General features: G+C 45.3%; 1 protein-coding gene across 3 annotated transcripts in view; it reads left to right on the top strand.

Annotated features, from left to right (window-relative positions):
• Positions 1 to 20,402, top strand: part of COG5 (component of oligomeric golgi complex 5) — a 336,271-nt gene that overhangs the window by 288,991 nt on the left and 26,878 nt on the right. For all 3 annotated transcript variants that reach the window (XM_058728763.1, XM_058728764.1, XM_058728762.1), the window contains exons 18-21: positions 378 to 615; positions 6,687 to 6,763; positions 16,242 to 16,368; positions 16,821 to 16,900. In XM_058728763.1, coding sequence (XP_058584746.1) covers positions 378 to 615; positions 6,687 to 6,763; positions 16,242 to 16,368; positions 16,821 to 16,900 — 522 coding nt within the window. The remainder of the gene's footprint in view (positions 1 to 377; positions 616 to 6,686; positions 6,764 to 16,241; positions 16,369 to 16,820; positions 16,901 to 20,402) is intronic.

The raw sequence follows: 20,402 nt of genomic DNA, 5'->3' as shown, positions 1-20,402 counted from the left end.
TAACCAGGCAAAACTATGAGTGGATGGAGATTTGTAAAGCTGCGAAGGACCTTGAGAGGTCAGAGAGTGCATAAGGCACTGTGTGAATCATCCAAGACAGATGGTTGTCCGTTTCATTCTTAATAATCTCTAGGTAAATGGATTCTAAGATTTCTTCAGTAATCTTCCTAGCATCTTAAAACGGCTTTTATAATTTAAATGTTGTTTTATGCTCTTTAACTCTTAGGAAAAATAAACAATACCTTTTTTACCATTGAGGGAAAAAATTCCATAAGACTGAAATAGCAGGTGACGGGTTGGCGGGGCAGGGGTGGGGAGCGGCAGGCAAAAGTTAAATACTGACTGTTAGTGCATTGCCTGTTTTCTCCCTTTTGCAGGTCTTTATCCAGCTCAGGAAAGCCTGATGTTCCTTGTTCTCTGTACATGAAGGAGCTTCAAGGTTTCATTGCTAGAGTTATGAGTGACTACTTTAACCACTTTGAATGCTTGGATTTTGTCTTTGACAACACGGAAGCTATTGCCCAAAGAGCAATTGAACTTTTTATTCGCAATGCCAGTCTCATAAGACTTCTTGGTGAAGGTGGGAAGGTACGACTTGCGGCTGATTTTGCTCAGGTAAATTGATGCATAGCTACAAAGGGGGAAATGTTTCAGCCTCTATATTACCTATTTATTGAAAGACTGAGTATGTGTTCTTTTACTGCTTTAAAGAGTTGAAGCTTTAATAAAGAAAAATAAATTCATTTAAACTGAATTGGTAAAAAAAAAAAAAAAAAAAAGAGAGAGAGAGAGAAGAGTTTAGACACTTTCATGCCAGATATTTTTTCTTTATTTAATAAAAGAGTCATCACTCGTATTTGACATTTCAAAGTTAAGGTGAAGTGGTTCATTCCACATTACAGAAACATGTCCCATTTTTCTGTAATGTAGGGCTTTCTTATTATTATCCCATGAGATCAATGTTGATAAGAGTAATTAATTTTGCTGGAAAATAATATAGGCAATGAACTATAAAGGTGCTGGCTGTTGGCATGTAAAGAGAAAAAGCTCCCAGCATGTCTGTAATCCTCTAGTGGCCAGCTCAGTATTCCAAGACAATGTTCTAATTCACTTAGATGCACACTGGACCATCTAGATAAAGGGTCTGATTATTTGGTCTCTTTCTGTTGAACAGAGTACCTTTCTTGTGTATGGCCAGGTTTGAAATCATTCCAGGCTCTCAAACCATGATCACCTCTTATAGAAAGGGTTTTTTCCTTTTTCCTTTAGACAGATTTTTTGGAAGCCTTTCAACAATATCAGAGGCAGAGAAGAAACCTCTCAAACATATAGTTAAAAGATTCAGAAACAGATCATTCATATTTACATAGTATGTCAAAGGTGAACTCATTTTTTTTCTTTTTTTTTTTTTAATTTTTTTTAATGTTTTATTTATTCTTGAGGGAGAGAGAGACAGAGCATGAGCGGGGATGGGGCACAGAGAGAGGGAGACACAGAATCCGAAGCAGGCTCCAGGCTCTGAGCTGTCAGCACAGAGCCTGACGCGGGGCTCAAACCCACGAACCGTGAGATCATGACCTGAGCCGAAGTCGGACGCCCCACCGACTGAGCCACCCAGGCGCCCCAAAGGCAAACTCATTTTTCAAGCCTCTCCAAGCTGTTAACTTTACTAGTCTAAATAGTTATTCAGATGGATTGTTCATAGTTTGCCAGATCCCCCCTGCTTATAAAGATAGTCAAATTTTAATGTCCTTATTTATCCCTGTGTGTATCTGGGGACAAGTCTGGGTTCACTATTCCCTTGCTGAGAAGATGTGGTGCACTACTTGTGAGGGGGGGGGGGTGATTGTCAGACACTCCCTTGTACCTGATAGAGGCACAAAAGGGACCCAGGTACATTACCTCACATTTCAAGAGCCAGACTCTTTGCATACGAATTGGGCCAGGATTAGTCATTTTCATCTCCACATGATTTGGAGACCACCAGACCATAGTAAAGAACCTTCTTTGGGGAATAGGCCTTTAGTGGCGTAGGCATAGAAACAGAAGTTAAATGTTACCATTCGTGTTGCTCCTTTGACCTTTTTCCATTTTCATCAGCTTCGTTCTCATGCCCTTGCACACTTTGTTTTGTTGTTACAGGTTAACACTCTGTCTTAAGGATCGTACATAAGCAGTGTGTTACTTGTCCCTTACTGGCTCCAGGCCGCTGGCTGGACTGAGGGCACAGTCTTGTTAGAAACACCCTGAGCTCTACTCAAATGGGTGTCTGTTCTCTTTCCCCCTTTCCTCCAGAATTTTGTTTTTTCTGTTCCTGTCCTCTTGGCTCCCTGGGGCTCCCTCCCCCACCGGTTTATTTGCATTCTGCTCCAGCTGGTCCTTGAGTCACTTTCCTGGAGGCAGCACTGCAATCAGAGTGGCCAGGAGCAGAGAGAGACAGCAGAGACGGCCAGGATGAGGGCGCTGCCTGCTGCGCCGCAGGCTTTTCGTTGCTGATTTTTATGTGATGTTCCCTTATGAGTCTTGAAAGATGGAGAGCATTGTCCTGTGACCCTTGCTGCCACACCCAGCACCTGCTCCAAATGCAAGGCAGCGGGGGGCGGGTTGACTCCCACCTTCCAGAAACCGCATCATTCACAATTTTATTTAGCATTTCTTCTTCCTTAAGACATGTCGCCCAGTAAACCAAACCTTTTCTCAGCTCCCTTCCCTTAAGATCAGTGAAACTCATTAGTCCTCATTACTAACTAAGGCTCCAGGACAGCCTCTCTTTTCCATTTCTTAAATATAGAAGCAGCAGCATCTACTCAGCGTGAGGTCTGTTTCCCTGACTCCTTTGTTCCCTCCCGGACTGTGCATGTGTCCCCACTTCAGAGCATCCTGCCACCCAGCTTGCATACAGTCCCCACCCTGTGGGCTGTGGGCACAGGAGAGACGGGAGGAAGCCCTATCAGAGTTAATCACGTTGTGCCTAGTAGCCTTGGCTAGTGATATCCAGCTACACCCCCGTTTACAAAAATTACAGCGAGTTGGGGGGTTTAATTTGACCTGGTTTCTTGCCACACCTGCAGTTGTACGGTGCTGCGCCTCAGCTTTCTGGATCGTATTTGATCAGACGTGTCTTCCTCAGAGAGTCAAAACACTTAGAAGGCATTACCCTGACATTTGTATTCATGGCTGGCATCAGCTGGGGACTGGAAAGCCTTTTGACTGCCTCGTTATTGAAAGTTCTATCAGTTTGTATTCAAAATGAAACAAAGCCATCAAGGCCACTGGAATCAAGAATGCACAAATCCTCTCTGGGTTTTAAAAGTGTTCTTGTGATAAAAGTGCCCACTCTTCTGGCATTAAAAAAAAAAAAAAAAAAAAAAAAGAGAAGAAGCTCAGGAAGAGACCCATAGGAGTAGGTTAGGGACTGCTGCCTAGCTGTCATTCAGTCTGCTTGCAAAGACAGATGATGGTATGTCTTAAAGATTTCTTTAGGAATCCTAACCTGTCCCCTCTGGCACTGTTGCACAGGTGAGAGGGGGAGTAGTTGCCCAGTGCCATCTGGAGGGTTTGTGGTGAGGGAAGTACCCGACATGCAGCCTCCTTAGGAATCAGGTCATGGGCATGAGGTGGTTTCCTACAGGTAATTAATTCCCTGCTGTGACCACATGCTCTCTGTGTCTACAATAATCACACAGCAGTTCTAAAACACTAAGCTTGTTCAAGGCCATTGGTGTCTGCTGACTCAGAATCTCTCCAGGGATTTGTCTACACTGCCCTTTGAAACACACTTCCCTCTGCCCCTCAATATCTTTTCTACCCTGAGGGAGGGGATGGCTAGTGGAATTGGCATTAAATTATTTACTCAGTGGTCCTCCTAGCAGTTTCTATTTATAGGTCTTCTGGTGCCTTTTAAATATACATATGCATATACATATACATACACATATACATATACACATATATATACATATATACATATATATGTGTGTGTGTGTGTATATATATACATATATATATACATGTATATATATATATACATGTATATATGTATATACGTATATACATATATACATGTATATATATATGTACATATATATAGTTTTTTGGCCTGAAAATATAAATTTAGAAAAGAAAACAAAATTATCAAGATTTCCATTCCAGTTGCCTTTTCCCCTGAGCAGTGTCAGGCAGGAGAGCGGTAGGAATATCCACAGATGCCCTGTGGTTAACCAAATGTCTGCAGTGGGTATGGAGCGGCTCTGTAATTAGTTCACCGTGCCTGCAGCTGACCGCTCTCCTCCTTCGAACCAGGGAGGGGGGAGAGAGAGGCGTTTGAACATGCCATTTGTGCATCCACAGCTAATTGCAGAGTCACCTCCTCTAAAAGGAACACTCCTGCCCTTTAGAAACATGGCCTTTATTGTTTAATGGAATTCTGGCAGAAGAAAATGGTTTTCAGTAGCCTAGAGGTCCTTTGTTTATTTTAAACATTTAACATTTTGAAATTGTCCCATGGCATAGAAATCTCCTGTATCATCATAGATTACACAGCAACTCAAGGTCTTATTCTCTTATATTGTAATTTTTCCCTAGCTACTTAAATTTGCTTTAACATTCCATCCTGCACAAGTGCTAAGGCAAAGGTTTTTTGGTTTAATCTTTGAAGATGGTGGAGCCCAGTAGGGTAATTGAAAAAAATGACAAAAATGTTTCATGAAAAATACTTCATGTAATCTCAGTGTGTAAAAACCATCACGCGCACGCACACACACACACAAACACACACACGTATATGATTGGAATTACCAAATCAGAGATACATGATAATAGCACTTTTACTTTGTGCTCAGTGTAAAATAAATGCCACATCCTGAAGGAAACCAGTAATTCCATCAAGTGAAGAAACTAAACAGGTCCCAAGGACCCACTGTCTTGTTTGAGAACACTGGCTTCAACCTGCTCTGTTTTGCTTTGTTGGCAAGAATCCTGACTTTCTTAAACCATGAGCTTCTCCCTTTTCATTTACTTAATTTTCTGTATTTTAGAGAGTTTTCTAACCATGTTAAGGTTTCCCTCTAGGACATAGGGGGGCATATTCTGTGTCTTCTATATGTTAGGAGAGAAATTTCACCTGCTCCACCCAGAAATTCCACTAGTTCCCCTCAGAACCATCTCCAGGAAGCTGCCCTCCACTTCCCCCATGACAGTCAGTTCATACATTTGGTATCACACTTGTTATTTTGCTTAGTAATAATCATGTGTATGTATATATGTATATGCAGTATATGTATGTGTATGTATATGCACATACAGCTTTTTATGATTTTGATGAGTAATAATTATATTGTTTAAAGATGGGGCGCTTAGGTGGCTTAATTGGTTAAGCATCCGACTCTTGACTTCAGCTGAGGTCATGATCTCACAGTTTGTGAGATCGAGCCCTGTGTTGGGCTCTACGCTCACTGTGCAGAGCCTGCTTGGGGTTCTCTCTCTTCTTCTCTCTCTGCCCCTCCTCCACTCATTCACTTTGTCTCTCTTAAAATAAAAGTATACACCAGTCCTTTATGATAGATAGATAATCTTCACTAAATTTGAAAGAGGTCCCTGAAGGCAAGATAGTCTAATTTATCTTCTCATTCCAATGTCTAACTTGGTGCCTGGCAATTAATAGGGAATCAAAAATATTTCTCAGATGAGTGATTGTTTAGGTCTCCATGGTCTTGCAGTAGGGAAGATTTGAGCAATATTTTAGAAGGATGACCAGCAGGACAGAAGCTCTACTTTCCATTCCTGTGTTTTTCTTCAAGGAAGATGCTCCATAATTTTTTTCAGACATTTTCTAAACTATTCTTTACCAGGGTTCTGTTGGTAGCTAGAGAGGAAAAACGGTTTACTATCTGAGATCCACATATGCGAAAACTTTGCACTTGCTAGATAAAGAACAAATAGCCTACATCTCCCTTTAATGACAAGTAAAATGTCTTGTCAAAGGAGGAAAATAAAGTGAAACCAGTAGTTCTTGAGTCAGGAAGCAAATTAACTTGCTAATAATGTGAAAGGGGGAAAGTTAAAAAAAATGCCAGTAATAATTGCTGCCATTGAACAAGCACCTACTGCATGATCACTCATATTGCTTTGTGGAATTCTCTATTTTATCTGTATACTTCTGTCCATTAGTGCTGTCTCCATTTGACAGATGGGAACCTGGAAAAAGTGAAGTCCGGGGCCACACGGTAGTCATTGTAGATTTGGAATTTGTTGTAGTTGTGCTTCCTCCAGAGTTAGGGCTTTTAATCACGTGGGCCAGCTTGGTGAGAAGTGTCATTATTTATACTTAATACAGAAACGCTTGTGATGCCTACTTAAAGTAAGGCATGCAGTCCTAAAAACCTTCCCTTCTTCAATTTTTCAGTGGAGAAAAGATCTAAACCTCCTCCTTTTACATAACCAAAAAAATGTTCTTCTGTTTTCTTGAAGGAATTGTGTCATGTTACATTTCTTTAGTAAATGCAAAAGTTATCTAAGTTCTTGCCTTTTATTAAATTTTATTGAATTTCAAATTTTCCTCACAGTCCAGGTAAAATTAAGTTTACTGCAAACTACAACTTTCTGTGATCCAGGTGTGTGTGTCCCCAGTTCAAAATAGGATTCTGACATATTCTGACAAAACTATGGAGTATCTTTTAATGTTTCAGATGGAGTTGGCTGTGAGTCCATTCTGCAGAAGAGTATCTGATTTAGGAAAGTCCTATCGGATGCTGAGGTCATTCAGGTGAGACCTAGCTCTTTTATTGCTGTTGATATATCCAGATTCTATTAACAGATAAATCCTTTCCCGCTGTTCATGTTGAAAAATACGGAATTGCCAATATTCAACCATTTTATGACCTACAGCAATGGCAATTTCATATGGTTTATCTTAAAAGTTATTATTCAGGATGTGAGGGCGATCTGGCTGCGACATCTGTCACCCCATTGATCGCCAGGGTTGATTCGGCTGATCTGGCTGGCTAGGTGGGTGTCCCCTTCCTCCCTCACCGCTCCATATGCGTCCCTCCCGAAGCTGCGCGCTCGGTCGAAGAGGACGACCTTCCCCAATAGAGGAGGACCGTTCTTCGGTCAAGGGTATACGAGTAGCTGCGCTCCCCTGCTGGAACCTCCAAACAAGCTCTCAAGGTCCATTTGTAGGAGAACGTAGGGTAGTCAAGCTTCCAAGATTCCAGACACATCCAAATGAGGCGCTGCACGTGGCAGTCTGCCTTTCTTTAAAAAAAAAAAAAAAAAAAAAAAAAAGTTATTATTCAAACCAGAAACCCATAGAGAATTATGTGCAGTGATTGTGTGTGTGTGTGCATGCATGTGTGTGACTTTTTAGTTAAAATTCATAAGACCGAGCTGATAAATTTTATTATGTTCTTTCTAGGGAGGATTTTTTTTTTTTTACTCCTCATTCTTACAGAAATACATTGAGTAGTAATACCAGGCAGTTAATAATTATATAGGCATCTTTTTCTGAAGTTTTCATTTGTTCATATATCATTTTCAATCTAACCTACCTCTGAAAAGGTCAGAGGTTAGACTCCATAGCAAAACTATTAAATAGAATATTAAAAGAGTTTAGTGGTAAGATGTAGGGAGTAACTAGAAAGATGGGCTAATGCAGTTGAGCACAAATTTATGATTGAACTTCCTAGAGACCAGTTCAAAAAGAAAAACAGTTACTTCGAATCTACTACCTAAGAATATACTAATTTATGGGAAAATCCTTTGCAGTGCTGGATGCTGAGTTAGGCCTTCCACCACTTCAGACTGTAAGGAACACCGAATAGCTTAACAGCTATGGCTGTTTATTCAATAAGCTGAATAACATCATAGCACACATAGAAAATATATACGTTCAAAAAGACGACCAACCCTGTGGGCCGAGGGGACCAAATATAAATACCCATTTTGTGACCACAGCATTCTAGAGGGGAAACCTGATAAAACTGTCTGGAATATCCAAGACCATAATGGTCTTTGAATGTTTCTTTATAAAGGTAAGTGAAGAGATTCCAGGCATGCAGTTTGCTAAAAACTGACTCAGAACTAGAAACCAGGGTAATCAATAAGAAGTATGGCCTTTAAATGATTTCTTCACTGTCTTATGCCATCCACGCTTTTGATAGTAGAAAATTCAGGCGTGATGTCACTTGAAATGTAAGAATCCAAGGTTGTTGATTGAGAGCCCTGTGCTTTTTCTTGCCTATTTGTAATTGGCCAAGATTTCTTTTTAATGCCAAAACAAGAACCTGAGTTATTTTCCTCAAATGTGCCTTTTACAGTGTTGGGTTTTAAAAAAACTTAAAGTGGGATCACAGGTGTTTTCAGATACCTTCTTTGGATCTGCTCAGACCTTTTAAAAAGTATTTAAATATTTTGTTGAAGTCTTAGGGTTTGACATTACCAAACATGGACAGGTCAAAAGATTAAAGGGTCCTGAGGTCACTGATCCACCAGTCATCTGCCTGTATCATAAAAATAATCTGTGAAGACTCCTGTGAAGTCACTGAGTTATATGGTAACCCAGCAATTCCAGGGGTAATAAGACACTGCCCCAAGTTACAGAATCAACTAGTATGCGGGAGGTCATTAACCACCTAGCTATTGACAAAAGTGTGGGAAAGCTGTCATTTGGGATTTGCCATATTAAGATGAGGCTATTATTTTTGGTAGTCCCGGCCACATGTTTATTGCATGTGTATGAATTAAAATAGTGTTTATCTTTCTATGGGCTGAGGCAAGATAGCTTTTACCCATGTGCTTTTAAATTGTATCACAGTGTGGGATACAAGTTCTGAGGGTTTCGCATGAAACCAGTTCTGTTGTCAGTCATGTAAGATGGGAATTTTCTGGCAACTCTCCCAATTCTCTCATGAGAAAACGAACCTCTAAAGGAGCATTTAAAGTTAGAGTGGTGACACCATCTAGTACCAATTTATGGATTAAAAAATTGATATTGATCAACGTATAATTTAAAAAAATGTTTTTTATAGCTAGCTTCTCTGATGGGGCAATGGTCAGTCAGGATGGGCATCAAACTTTGACCATGACTCATAGTAAGAGGTATTTTATATTGCAATCTGGCATACACTTGCACGCAAACACACTCAGACCCATACACACACATGCACACCCACATAGGTGTGGTGTAACAATAATTACTCTTCTCATTCTCTGACATTTCTAGTTTGGTTATTTTATCCCACTACATTGGTTTCATGACCTGCTAATAGTTTGCATCAGCAGTCTCTCACCTTCCTCACAGGGCCTCAACTCTTGAATTTCAGCTGCTAGTGGCAGGGGCAGAATTGTTCCTTTCTGCACTTGTGAGGATCTGTGTCCTTCTCTCCTGGAGTTCTCCTGCCCCTGAGCTTCCTCTTGCAGAGGACTCCTTAGCACCAAGGTCTTGGCACATAATGTTAAGAGAACAATTAGTGTATGTATATATACACACACACATATATATCCATTGCCTATGGAGCATGCTCTGTAACTTGAATTTAGTGAAAACTTCTAACACAGATTTTTATATACCAATTTATTCCTGCAGTTACATTGAATCTACGAAACCTGTTGACTTGAATTTAGCACTTTCTCAGTTGTTTGATAGGACTTGGATGACCATTTGAGAAAGATTTTAGGATGAACTGGATCAGGAAATAAAAATGAAAGCATGGTATATTCTGGGGTTCAAATCTAGCTCTAGTCTGCAAAGAATGTTTTAGGGCCCATCCTTTGGGAAGAGAGACACCAGTACATGCCATTTACCTCTGTCTGTAAACATTGTTGGGAAAGCCCTGGTTTCTTTACTGTTGTCATAGGAAGAGAATGACTTAAGTAAAGCTTACCTGTGTGGAGGGTCCTACACAGTCTTTCCCTAGAGAGGAGAGATTCAGTACCGAGTAATCTTTGTTCCAGTATCCCTAATGTCAGCCCTCTGTTTGCCTCTCTGAAAACATGTGTTAGATGTCTGTCTTTTCTCCACAATTAGTCCTGAGCAATTGGAATGGAAGGGCCCGCTCTTGTTAATTCTGTCATCTGTGCTGGGAGTTGTGATGAGGGGCCATGTACATGACTGACCTTGACTCTCATTCATGGGTCTCCTCCCATGAGTCACCAGTTCAGTCGGAACCAGTTCAGTGGCAGTCAGTGGAGGTTGGCCAAATAATCTGCCACACTAATAGGATCAAATATATGCCGCCATTAACAATTCACAGTGTTGGTTAGTAGCTAATAATATGAGAAAAAACTTTGTAATGCATCACAAAATGAAAAAAAAAACAGGCTAGTAAACAGTATATATGATATAATCCCTGCTATTTTTAAAATAATAAGTATGTATGGAGAGGAAAAGTCAAGAAGGATAAACAACATTTTTTTGATGGATTGTCACTGGTGAGTTTCCCTTTAGAGGTTTTCTATATTTTTCATGGTTTTTGCCTTGGTGGTTCTATATTTGTAGTTAGAAAAGCCAGTAAATATATTTTAAAGTCCCTCTTGTAGTGTTATTCCCACTTAAAAATAACAAAGAAGCTAAAAAATGATATAAAATACTGTAAAACATCATGTAAGGAGGAGAGCGGGGTGAGAAAAATAGGCGGCCTTGCAACGAAAAGCCAGGTTGGCCTACATCTGAATCAGAGGTGGTGGCTACAGGAGAGGGCGGCAGGCCCCGTGCAATGGCCTTTTTGCGAGGGAGAGTGACAGTGCCAGCCAGACCCCCAGTGCAGCACCCCTCACCCAACACACACACACACACCCGCACACACACGCGCGCGCCCTTATGGATTTTCCCCCGTGATGGATGCCATCTGCTGCAGGGTGCTTGCTTCTTGACAGTAACAGTAGTGGACTGTTGAATTACGCCAGCAAACTTCTTGCATACATTTACATTTTACTGTCTCCTTTAGAGTTTCCCAGGCAGCGGGAATTTTTTCTTCCCCAGGACAGAATGACGCCTCAGGAAGCTGCTGACATTAGGGATTTGCCCTTGGGTGATTTGTGTTTCCACTCGAGACACATCCTTGTCCATCCCTCTGCAGCAGGGCATTGTCCCCTAAGTGGGGTTTACAAGGGTGGTTACCCTAGCTCCACTTGGCCAGGGGCCTGAAAGCACTCTCAGTGCAGATCTTAGTGAGGCAAGGGACAGAAGCGGGACCTCGTGCTTTTACCAGCTCAGAGACACAGACCCAGGCCCCAACACCTTTGCTTTGGAGGGCACAGTGTCGCCCCTGGATTATGTCCACGGCGTGCTCCGCCAGAAGCCACCAGGAGACAGGCTGCCATGAGGGACCTGTTGGCCTGAGGGGCTGGAGAAGAAGGAAACCATCAGTAACCTTGGAGTATAGAATTCCCATCAGCTGGTTTCACCTGTAGGCGTGGTGAGAGTTTGCTGTGTCTACAGTTTGTCCTGCTGGTTGGAATTCTCCCCTCCACGCCCACATGTTTGTAGAATGAAAGCTTCCATTTTTAGCACCAGGACCCCCAAATGTGTTCTTTTCTTTTCACTTGTGAATCTGGGGTTCTTAATCCATCCCATGAAGTAACTACTTCCCCAGGGTTTCCGGATTCTTTACTCCAAGTTTCAGATTTCAACATTGTAGCCAGAAGGCAGCCACATCCTGGGCTGGATTTGGTTTGCTGTTTGCCAATACTTTGGCAGTGCTGGGAGCACGCTGGTAAATGTGGAGGGATGGGTATTTCGCTGATTATCGTTTTTATTGCGGTCCGTATTTGACCACTGACTGCGTGTTCAGGCTGTGTGCTAAGTGTTTCACTGATACTCCACCATTTGACCTTCACAATGACACAAGTCAGGAGTGACTCCCAGGACGCCTTGATGCTGGGGCTGCTTGTCTGAAAGTCCTGTGGGAATTCCAGATCTGCCTTCCAGACCCAGGGCTGCCTGATCCCCAACTGTGCTTGTAACCACTACACCCCAGAGCTTATTCCAGAAGTTCCCATTTGTTTTTACTCTGATTCTAGAATAGCATCCGAATGCATATACAAATCATCCAGGAAAATGTCAGTTTCAGGTGAATCTAAACTCCTCGCTTTAGTGGTGACCTCTTGTTATGAATGCTGCATCTCACTGTCGTCTGCTGTGTACAGGCTTCTAGGACATGCCCGAAGAACGTTGAGCCAAATGTGCACTTTTATTTCTGGAGGGTGTCTTCCTGAAACCCTGCCTCCTTTCCCGCCTGGGCTGCTGGGGTTCATGACATCTAGATCCTAAGAAAGGAAGCTAAGAGTTCTCTAACCTCTTTATTTTGAGTCTTGACCCACCTGCAACCCTCAGCCTCCTGCTTTGTTCTCTCCTGGGACCCCCATGGCCCCTTCTGCCACAGCACCCTGACCCCTCCTGCAGGCCTCCACCATCCTCTTCCCCTCTCCAGAAGGCCAGACCCTCGTGTGCCCTGTGCAGGGGGAAGAGTGTTCCCTCCCCTCCACTCTCATTTCTCTGCTGTTTCCAGATGTCATTGCGTGTTCTCAGTGGTCTTGCCACCTTCCCAGGCCCCTGAGCAAAAGGAAGTTTGCAGTGAGGGGTGGCAGGTGGCATGGGCTGCTGCCGATGTTGCATGTGGATGCGGGACCAGCAGTGTCCCTTCACTTCATCACTGGCCTCCACGGATGACCAGCAGCCCCCCAGCTGGAAGTCCTTTCGGGGTGGAGACCCCCTACTGGAAAGACTGCTTCTTCTAATGGGACCTAATACTTCTGATTAATGAGGACTGCCTACTGTCTGTAAAGTTTAACCTTGAAAAGTGCTGCTCTGTTTAGCGTGTTCTCTAAGAATGATGCTGTGGCATTTGGGGTAACTGCGTTTTATAACACCTTAATTAATTTCCTTTTGTTCCTCATGTCACCTCAGATGGTGATTTATTTTTTAACTTGCCAGTGTTTCAGATTCCACCTGGAGTCAGGGAGAAGGGAAGTTCTCATGCTGTGTTCATTCAGACTCTTAAGCACCATGAGTAAAATGTCTGCCTTTGATGTGTACAGGTAATTATGTCAGTGATGCATAGTGTGGAATCAGATCCAGTGTGGCAGTCCTTGTAGTGGCTAGAGTGGGAGATTGGGTCTTGGCAGAAAAATAACTGCTGAGATTCACAGCCACAGAGGGGCAGGTGATGAACAGACGGGCTCGTGCAAGCCGGTTCTCACCATGCCTGGTTACAAAGGTACATCAGCCGGCAACCACCGAGTGGGTCACCTGCGAGCCTCCCTCCGTGCTGTCCTCATGCCCTTCCACCCCGGTATCGTCCTCAGTGTGCATCAAGAACAGATTGAAGGGGGGGGCACCTGGGTGGCTCAGTCAGTTGCACGTCCGACTTCAGCTCAGGTCAGGATCTCACAGTTCCTGGGTTCAAGCCCTGCGTCGGCCTCTGTGCTGACAGCTCAGAGCCTGGAGCCTGCCTCAGATTCTGTGTCTCCCTCTCTCTCTCTGCCCCTCCCCCACCCAACTCTGTCTCTCTCTCAAAAATAAATAAACATTAAAAAAAATAAAAAATAGATTGAAGAAATTAAAAAACAGTATTCAAACCATGAAAGCAATTTAATTGCTGTAGCTACGTTTCATATTTGACTTTAAACCCCCTGGGGTAAAAGAGAATCCCATTCAGCTATGTAATTGTCATTTTCAGGAGGAAGGAAATACATGAATTTTAAGAGAATTCTCTGTGCTCATTGATACAGAATTGTAAATCACCTATACCTGGGACATCATATATGGAGCACTGAGAGACGCGGGGACCAAAATTCTCGGTCGTCGTCCTGTAATAGAGGCAGAAAGGATTCTGTATGGCTGCTCTTCCCTATGTCAAGGCCTGTCACACAGGACTGGTCCCCAGGGTCTCCTTCTGTCACGAACCTGGGTTCAAGGTGAATCCTGCCAAAATCAGATGGCACGGGCAGAGTGAGCTTTCCCGGGGCAAGGGGAGAGCCTCATAGGACCAGAGAGGCAGGGAGTGAGGGGAAGGCGTGTGTTCTCCTGTCTCTCTGTGTCCCTCACAGCAGCTGTCAGACATGCCAGACCTGCAGGATGAGCCTATGACCCAGTGCAAGGACCCCTCCCCACAGCTCACACAGGAGCGGCCTTGCCACTGGCACAGCAAAGCAGACCGCATGGCCACCAGCTGGTTTTGGAGTTGCAGAGAGCTTTCTGGGAATGTCGGCCACTCCTGGGGACTTTGGCTGGGAGCTGTCTTTGCTGCTGGAACAGTAGGGCTCCAGCCTGCAGGAAGCGGGACTGGGCACAGCCTCATCCCCGTGCCGGCCCAGAGTCAGTGTCCCCTCATTGCCCTGCAGCAACATAAGGTCAAGCCGGGTGAAAATATTGCTGTGAGAGACTGTGTGATACGGCTGAAGTACACAGGTGACTGGAGGTCCGCTTTGACCCAGAGAGAACGTGGGGGCCCTTAAGAAATAATGGTGTGTCCTTCAAATGGTGTCCTGTAAACATTGGTTTTCTCAGGGTTTTCTGTAGAAGTTGTTGACAATTGAAATTGTGCTTTTACCAGGGCTCTCTGTTCCCCGCTAAGTCTGCCTGCTCTAAAAACATGTTGAGTAGTTGCTATAGTTGATATCCTAAAAGAGTCTGCATGGAAAAACTAAGAGCCAGGATATCTGTATTTGAATCCTTAGTCTTCCCTTTTCTAGCTTTTACATGGTCTCTCCACCCCTCAGTTTTCCCTACCTGTAGAATGGGGGTAGAGCAGTACCTCCCTCATAGGGTTGTTTGCCGGAATGTTCGAAGTGCTGGAATGTTGAAGCCTGGCACACTGTGAACGCCGCGTGTGGCAGGTGTTGCTGTGGTAGTGTTCAAACCTGGGAGCTCCCTCCCAGATGGAGACATTCACACAAGGACTTACCGGGATGCCTACAGACAAAACCAAACTTCCCTCGGTGACCGTTTCATACCTTCTCAGGAGCTTGGCTCTGCATGCAGTTCTGCAGCGTGGGGCCCCGTGAGAGCATTTGGGCCTGGAGGATGTTCACGGCAGGTGTGCTGTGGGCTCAGTGTGGCCCCCGGAGGGCCTGGGCTGGAACTTTATGGATTGTTGGTGATGGTCAGCACAAGCGGACTGAAACGTTTCCACAATGACTATGGAAAAGAAATTAAGGAGAATGTTACTTGATAAAATGCTTGAAATTAGAAAACTCCCTACCCGAGATAGATTTCATTTTCAGAATAGTTAATACAAAGACGTTCCAATAATAATCTGGATCCATTGAGAACCGGCTGCCTGTTGAGAGCACTCGTGACTCTGACATCAAACCTGGACATGGATGTGAGGAAGAAGCCGGTCTTCTTGGTCCTGCGGGCCTCCCGTGTGGATTGGGGGTAATTAGGATGGGGTGAGGCAAGAGCCCAGGACACAGAGCTGTGTCACACACTTTGGAATCATTTCTGCTCTGCCGGGAGGTGCCACTGCCCTCTTCCCTCTTGAGATTCAGCCCCTACAGAGGGGCCTGTCCACCTCCTGTCCGTCAGAGCCCACGGCCAATGAGAGGTCAATAAAAGTTTCTGATTACTCTTGCCAGCCTTTTGATTGGTGGTGATTGGTGGTGGGGTAGATTTGCCCGTGCATTCGTTTGGTGTTTTGGAAGGGAGCTGGCATAAATCTTGACGGAATGTTCAGAAGGTAATAATTTAGTACATGTGGGGTATCATTGCCCTTTGAGAGCTGTGTAGACCATGTTTGCATTTACCCATGCTAGGTTATAGCCCAAAGAGGGATTTTTATTTAAAGTGAAAGCTGGAAGTTTTGATCAAGATAAGTATCTGTTGGTTATAACTGTTTGAAGGCTTTACTGCTGCTTTGATTTCAGACTATTAATCAGATGAGCTCTAAAAGGGGAATTTGCTGAGCTACCTTGAAGTCAAGTTATACCCATAGGCCAGGGGAGGCCAGCCTGCCAGAGTGTAGGTTAGGGGTGTGTGTGTGTGCGCGCGCGTGTCTCTCTCTCTCTCTCTCTCTCTCTCTCTCTCTCTCTCTCTCTCTCTCTCTTTTTAGGCTGAATTGGGGGTGGTGGTTAAGAATGGCTAAGAATTAGCCAGTTTAGGACGAATGCTATTATTCATTCTCCCGCTCTTAGCTATTATAACTACTATGCTATTCTTCTAACGTGCTATTAAGATTCTTCTACCAAATCACCTCTTTCAGTATTGAACAAGGTGAAATAACTTTTGCTTTTTCTTCTCTTAGACCCCTGATCTTCCAGAAGAATGAACATGTGGCCACTAGTCCTGCATTGGGGGATGTTATTCCATTCAGCATCATTATTCAGTTTTTGTTCACCAGAGCACCCCCTGAGCTGAAATCCCCTTTTCAGGTAATAAAGTAAAGCCAGAACTCTCTTGTGAGTTCTCCCTCCTAAGTCTATAAATACAGAGCCCCAGTCACTGAATGGGTTCCTGGCCTTCTCTTGCATTCCTCAGTCATGGATCTCTGCCTTAGCAGTGACAGATTGCCCACTGCTCAGCGCCCACTCTCAGCAATGGAGAAATTACCCTGGGGAAGCCAGAGTTCACCCTTTAAATATAATGACACAGGTAATTGATTCATAAAGCTTTTTTGATGGAGGCACAATTTCCTCTGCTGACCCACCTTCAACTGACAAATCGAAAAGTTTCCTTGGAGGTCAGGAAGGTGCACCAAAGGCTTGCCGCCTTCCTGCGGGCAGGTGTTCGGGTAATTTCACATTGGGAATCCTTGAGCAGCACTTGCTGTCCTTGACGGACACTGTGTGAACACCCTGTCTCTGCCTGTGTTCCCACCCTGCAGAGGGCAGAATGGTCCCATGCGCGCTTCTCCCAGTGGCTGGATGACCATCCATCTGAAAAGGACAGGCTCCTCCTTATCAGGTAAGGCCATGCGCCCCTGGGACACCTGCCTGTTCCAGCTCGGGGCGGGTGGGGAGGGGTGGCGGGCAGGGTTGCAGAGGGGAAGGAGGCCAGGCAGTGCTTGGGGCACTCAGTGGCACCGCCTTGCAGCAGGCCGCCTGCGAGCATAGGCACTTGTGTGTGGGACACCCTGCGGTTGCAGCTGTTGGGCACAACGTGCTTTGCTGTCTGTGTCTTTCACTTCCACATCTTCACATCGCCTGTTGTGCTGTCCCCTGACCGGTATAGCCCTAAGAGCTGTGCGCCCTGGTTTTGAAAACCCATGTCCCCAGTGAAAAGCCCCAGAGCCCCATTTTCTGCTTCATTGTCATGTGTTGCGGTCACTGAATCGGTGGAGCAGAGATATGAGTAAACTTTTAAAAGTAACCGAACGCGATCCAGTTATTAGCAGAAAACAAGGACAAACCCAGCGGCCGTCCGGTCAGCCTTGGCCCAGACGCCCGGGTGCGGGGCGGCCGCAGGAACCGCACACATCAGGCGGCTCTCCCTCAGCGTTCTCCCCTGAAAGTACTCTCTCCCAAGTCACAGGCCTTCCAGTCACCAAGTCCAAACGGTGCTGTGCTTGCCTTCTCGCTCTGTAGCTTTAGAGTTGAGTCAACGCCACTTCCTTCTGGAAATGCCACACTGACTGAACAGTTCACTATGTGCCAGGCCCTGAGGACACAAAGCAGACCAAGAGAAGCCCTTCCCTCCAGAGTTTCTGTGACACCTCTGTCATCTGCTTCCGTTCTAATCTGTCTGGTCGTTTTTGGTTTTTTTTCTCCCTCAGTTTCATTTGCAGAATTGACTTCTGTCCGCTCTTCAAATGGCATCATCTCCCCCAACTTGTGCCTGGCTCTTTTTCTTTCACATTCCGTGTGTGCTTTGGTCCCCAGGTGAGCTCACCTAGACCCCGAGTCTAGTGATCTCCTCTGTCCTCATGGCTCCCAGGCCTGTGACTCACCTTGATTGTCTGGGACCTCAGGCCAGCAGCCTGGCCATCACATCACTCACAGTCCCACACAGTTCTCAAGCCCAAAGTGTTAAAAATAAATCCTCTTTCGTCTCAAATCTGCTCATTTCTCCCAGACTCTCCGTCTCGGTTGGGGTGTCACCGTTACCTTCTGGCCACTCTAGAAAACCTTTGCAACATCATTCAGCTCCTCTGTCACCCTCATTCTCCAAATCTCAGTCAGTCGTACTTTTTAAATAGCTCTGGAAACATTCTCCTCTCTCCTGGGGTGTCCTAACACTGTCAGTCTGGGGACCACCACACCGAGCAAGCTTGAGCCTCAGTGCAGAGTAAGGAGCCGGGTTCCCCAGAGCCAGAGTGGGGCTAATGCGGTAAGGTGGTTCTCAACCACACTCGCGTGGCAGATCCCTTTACAGAGCACTGGAAAAGCCTGGTGACCAGGCCACACCCTCAGCTACCTCCAAATCTGCAGGGCTGGGACCTGGGAAAGGCAGTTCCACAGCACAGCTGACACTGGGACCCACCGTCCTGGTGAGAGACCCTGCCAGGCAGGCAGCTGTGAAGGGCCGATGAGAAACATGAGCCCCTTGGATTCTGGGAGGGGCATTTGGGGCTCAGAGCCAGGGGCGGAGAGCCCCTGGCCCTCCAGAGCCTATGTGAATAGGGAGCAGATTATCCTGGGCGCCCGCTCTTCTTCCTTGCTCGTCTGTGACTCTCCTCACCCGTGAGGATGCCACATGAGTCTCCCATGGGTTCCTGTGGCCCGTCAGAGCTGCCCTCGGTCGGGACTCTAGAGTGGAAGAGACTTGGCCTGGGCCTAACTCAGATTTGCTGCATCTTTGTGGATTTTAACCCCCGAGTCTCAAAGACTTGCTCAGCCGTGGCACACAGGGTAACAGAGGATCCGGGATTCAGTTAATTGAACAGGGCCCATTTTTGTCTTCTTAGCAAGTTGGAATGAGTTCATCCATGACAGTTGTCCTGCTGTGGGTACATCACAAATCTGTTTTGTTTTGCTTCTCTTTAAAATGTCTCCTGAGTGATTTCATCGGTAGTGCTGTTGCTAAGCCTATATTTAGCAACTGAAAATCATGCTCAGAAATACTGTCATGCTTTTTAAATAAGGCCCATCCATCACTCTGCACATGTCTGATATCAGAACCTTCAAGCCCCAGGCAGAAAACTGAGCCCTCCTTGGGGGATTCCAAAACACCATGCTCCTGCTACAGTCCAGGCTGCTGGCAAGGAGGGAAGCTTTGTCCTAGAGAATGTTCTCTCTTATCTGTTACTGCAAAACTAATTTAGTGCCTGCATACTGAAGCACCACTGGGTGAACTCCTTTCCCCTTTGGATAAACCCAGGGTGACTATTGCTCTTTAAGTGTCAGTAGATTCGTTCTGACTTTTGGGGCAGACCTTGCCGCGTGCCCCTGCACTCCCCCTGGCACACTGTGTTAAGTTGTCATAAATAGGCCAAGTCAAGGAGAGTTACTGCTGCTCAGTAAGTGGCAAATAATGAACTCTCTTCCGCCTTCCTTTCTGCTTCCTTTTGACACCAGAGCTTTCTCTAGAGCATGAGTGGATATTGGTCACATTCATTTTAAAATCAGACTAATCACTGACTCCTGGGGCCAAGCGGTGTAAGCGGGAGAAAACTGTTCGTCCTCTGCCCCCACCAGGCAGGTGCTGCGGACATGTGCGCCCCCAGGGACATAGGTGACAGCTGCAGGGGAGCGCCTGTGGCTCTATGGGTGTTGAGTGAGGACTGGCTCCTCAGTGCTGCAGAACTCTGGATTCCTGCAGCCCAGCAGCACCTCTTCCGCTCATAGCCCTGCCCTCCTCTGCTCTTCCTCTGTCTGTCTGCGTTGAACACCTGTTTTACAGTGTCGGAAACATTTACGAGCCCTATTTGCCTATCGGACCTTTTATCTGTGCATTTATGACACAGTTGTCGGTGCCAGATGCGTCCCGAACCCTTTGCCCTCCTGCCTGTCAGGGCCTGCAGGCTGAGAACTGTTCTGACTCCTGTGCGCTTCTGCAGAACGGCGGGGTCCCTGTTGATGAGAGTTACGTTCGGTCTCTTCTCCCGGTATCCCTGCGGCTCTAGGCACCTTCAGTTCTGGGGACTGGGTGCCCAAGACGGGACCAACAGGGAGGATGGAGCCCAGGGGAGGCAGGGACTTCCCTGCCTGGGAAGGCACATAGTAGATCTGGGAGCCATGTATGTATTTCAGTATGAAGCACACTGATAATTCATGCCTGACAGAAACGAATTTTGTGTTCCATAAAGACCTCTACTTGAGCAGTGTTGCCATGTTACCACAAACCATTCCTCTACTAATTGTGCAATTCCTGAACGACTTTTTTCTTTCAATAAGGGTAACTTTAACCATCTGCTTATTTTGATTACAAACGCGAGTTGAGACTAACTCTTACATAATGCCTGGCCTGACTTCCAAGAAAGCTGAGGTTGTGCTCAAGCGAATGAAGTTATTTAATAATTGCTTGAAAA

This window comes from Neofelis nebulosa, chromosome 4, assembly GCF_028018385.1.
Source record: "Neofelis nebulosa isolate mNeoNeb1 chromosome 4, mNeoNeb1.pri, whole genome shotgun sequence".
In the NCBI taxonomy this organism is placed as follows: domain Eukaryota; kingdom Metazoa; phylum Chordata; class Mammalia; order Carnivora; family Felidae; genus Neofelis; species Neofelis nebulosa.
Note: the sequence above shows the minus strand (reverse complement) of the source record. Positions and strands in the feature narration are given on the sequence as shown.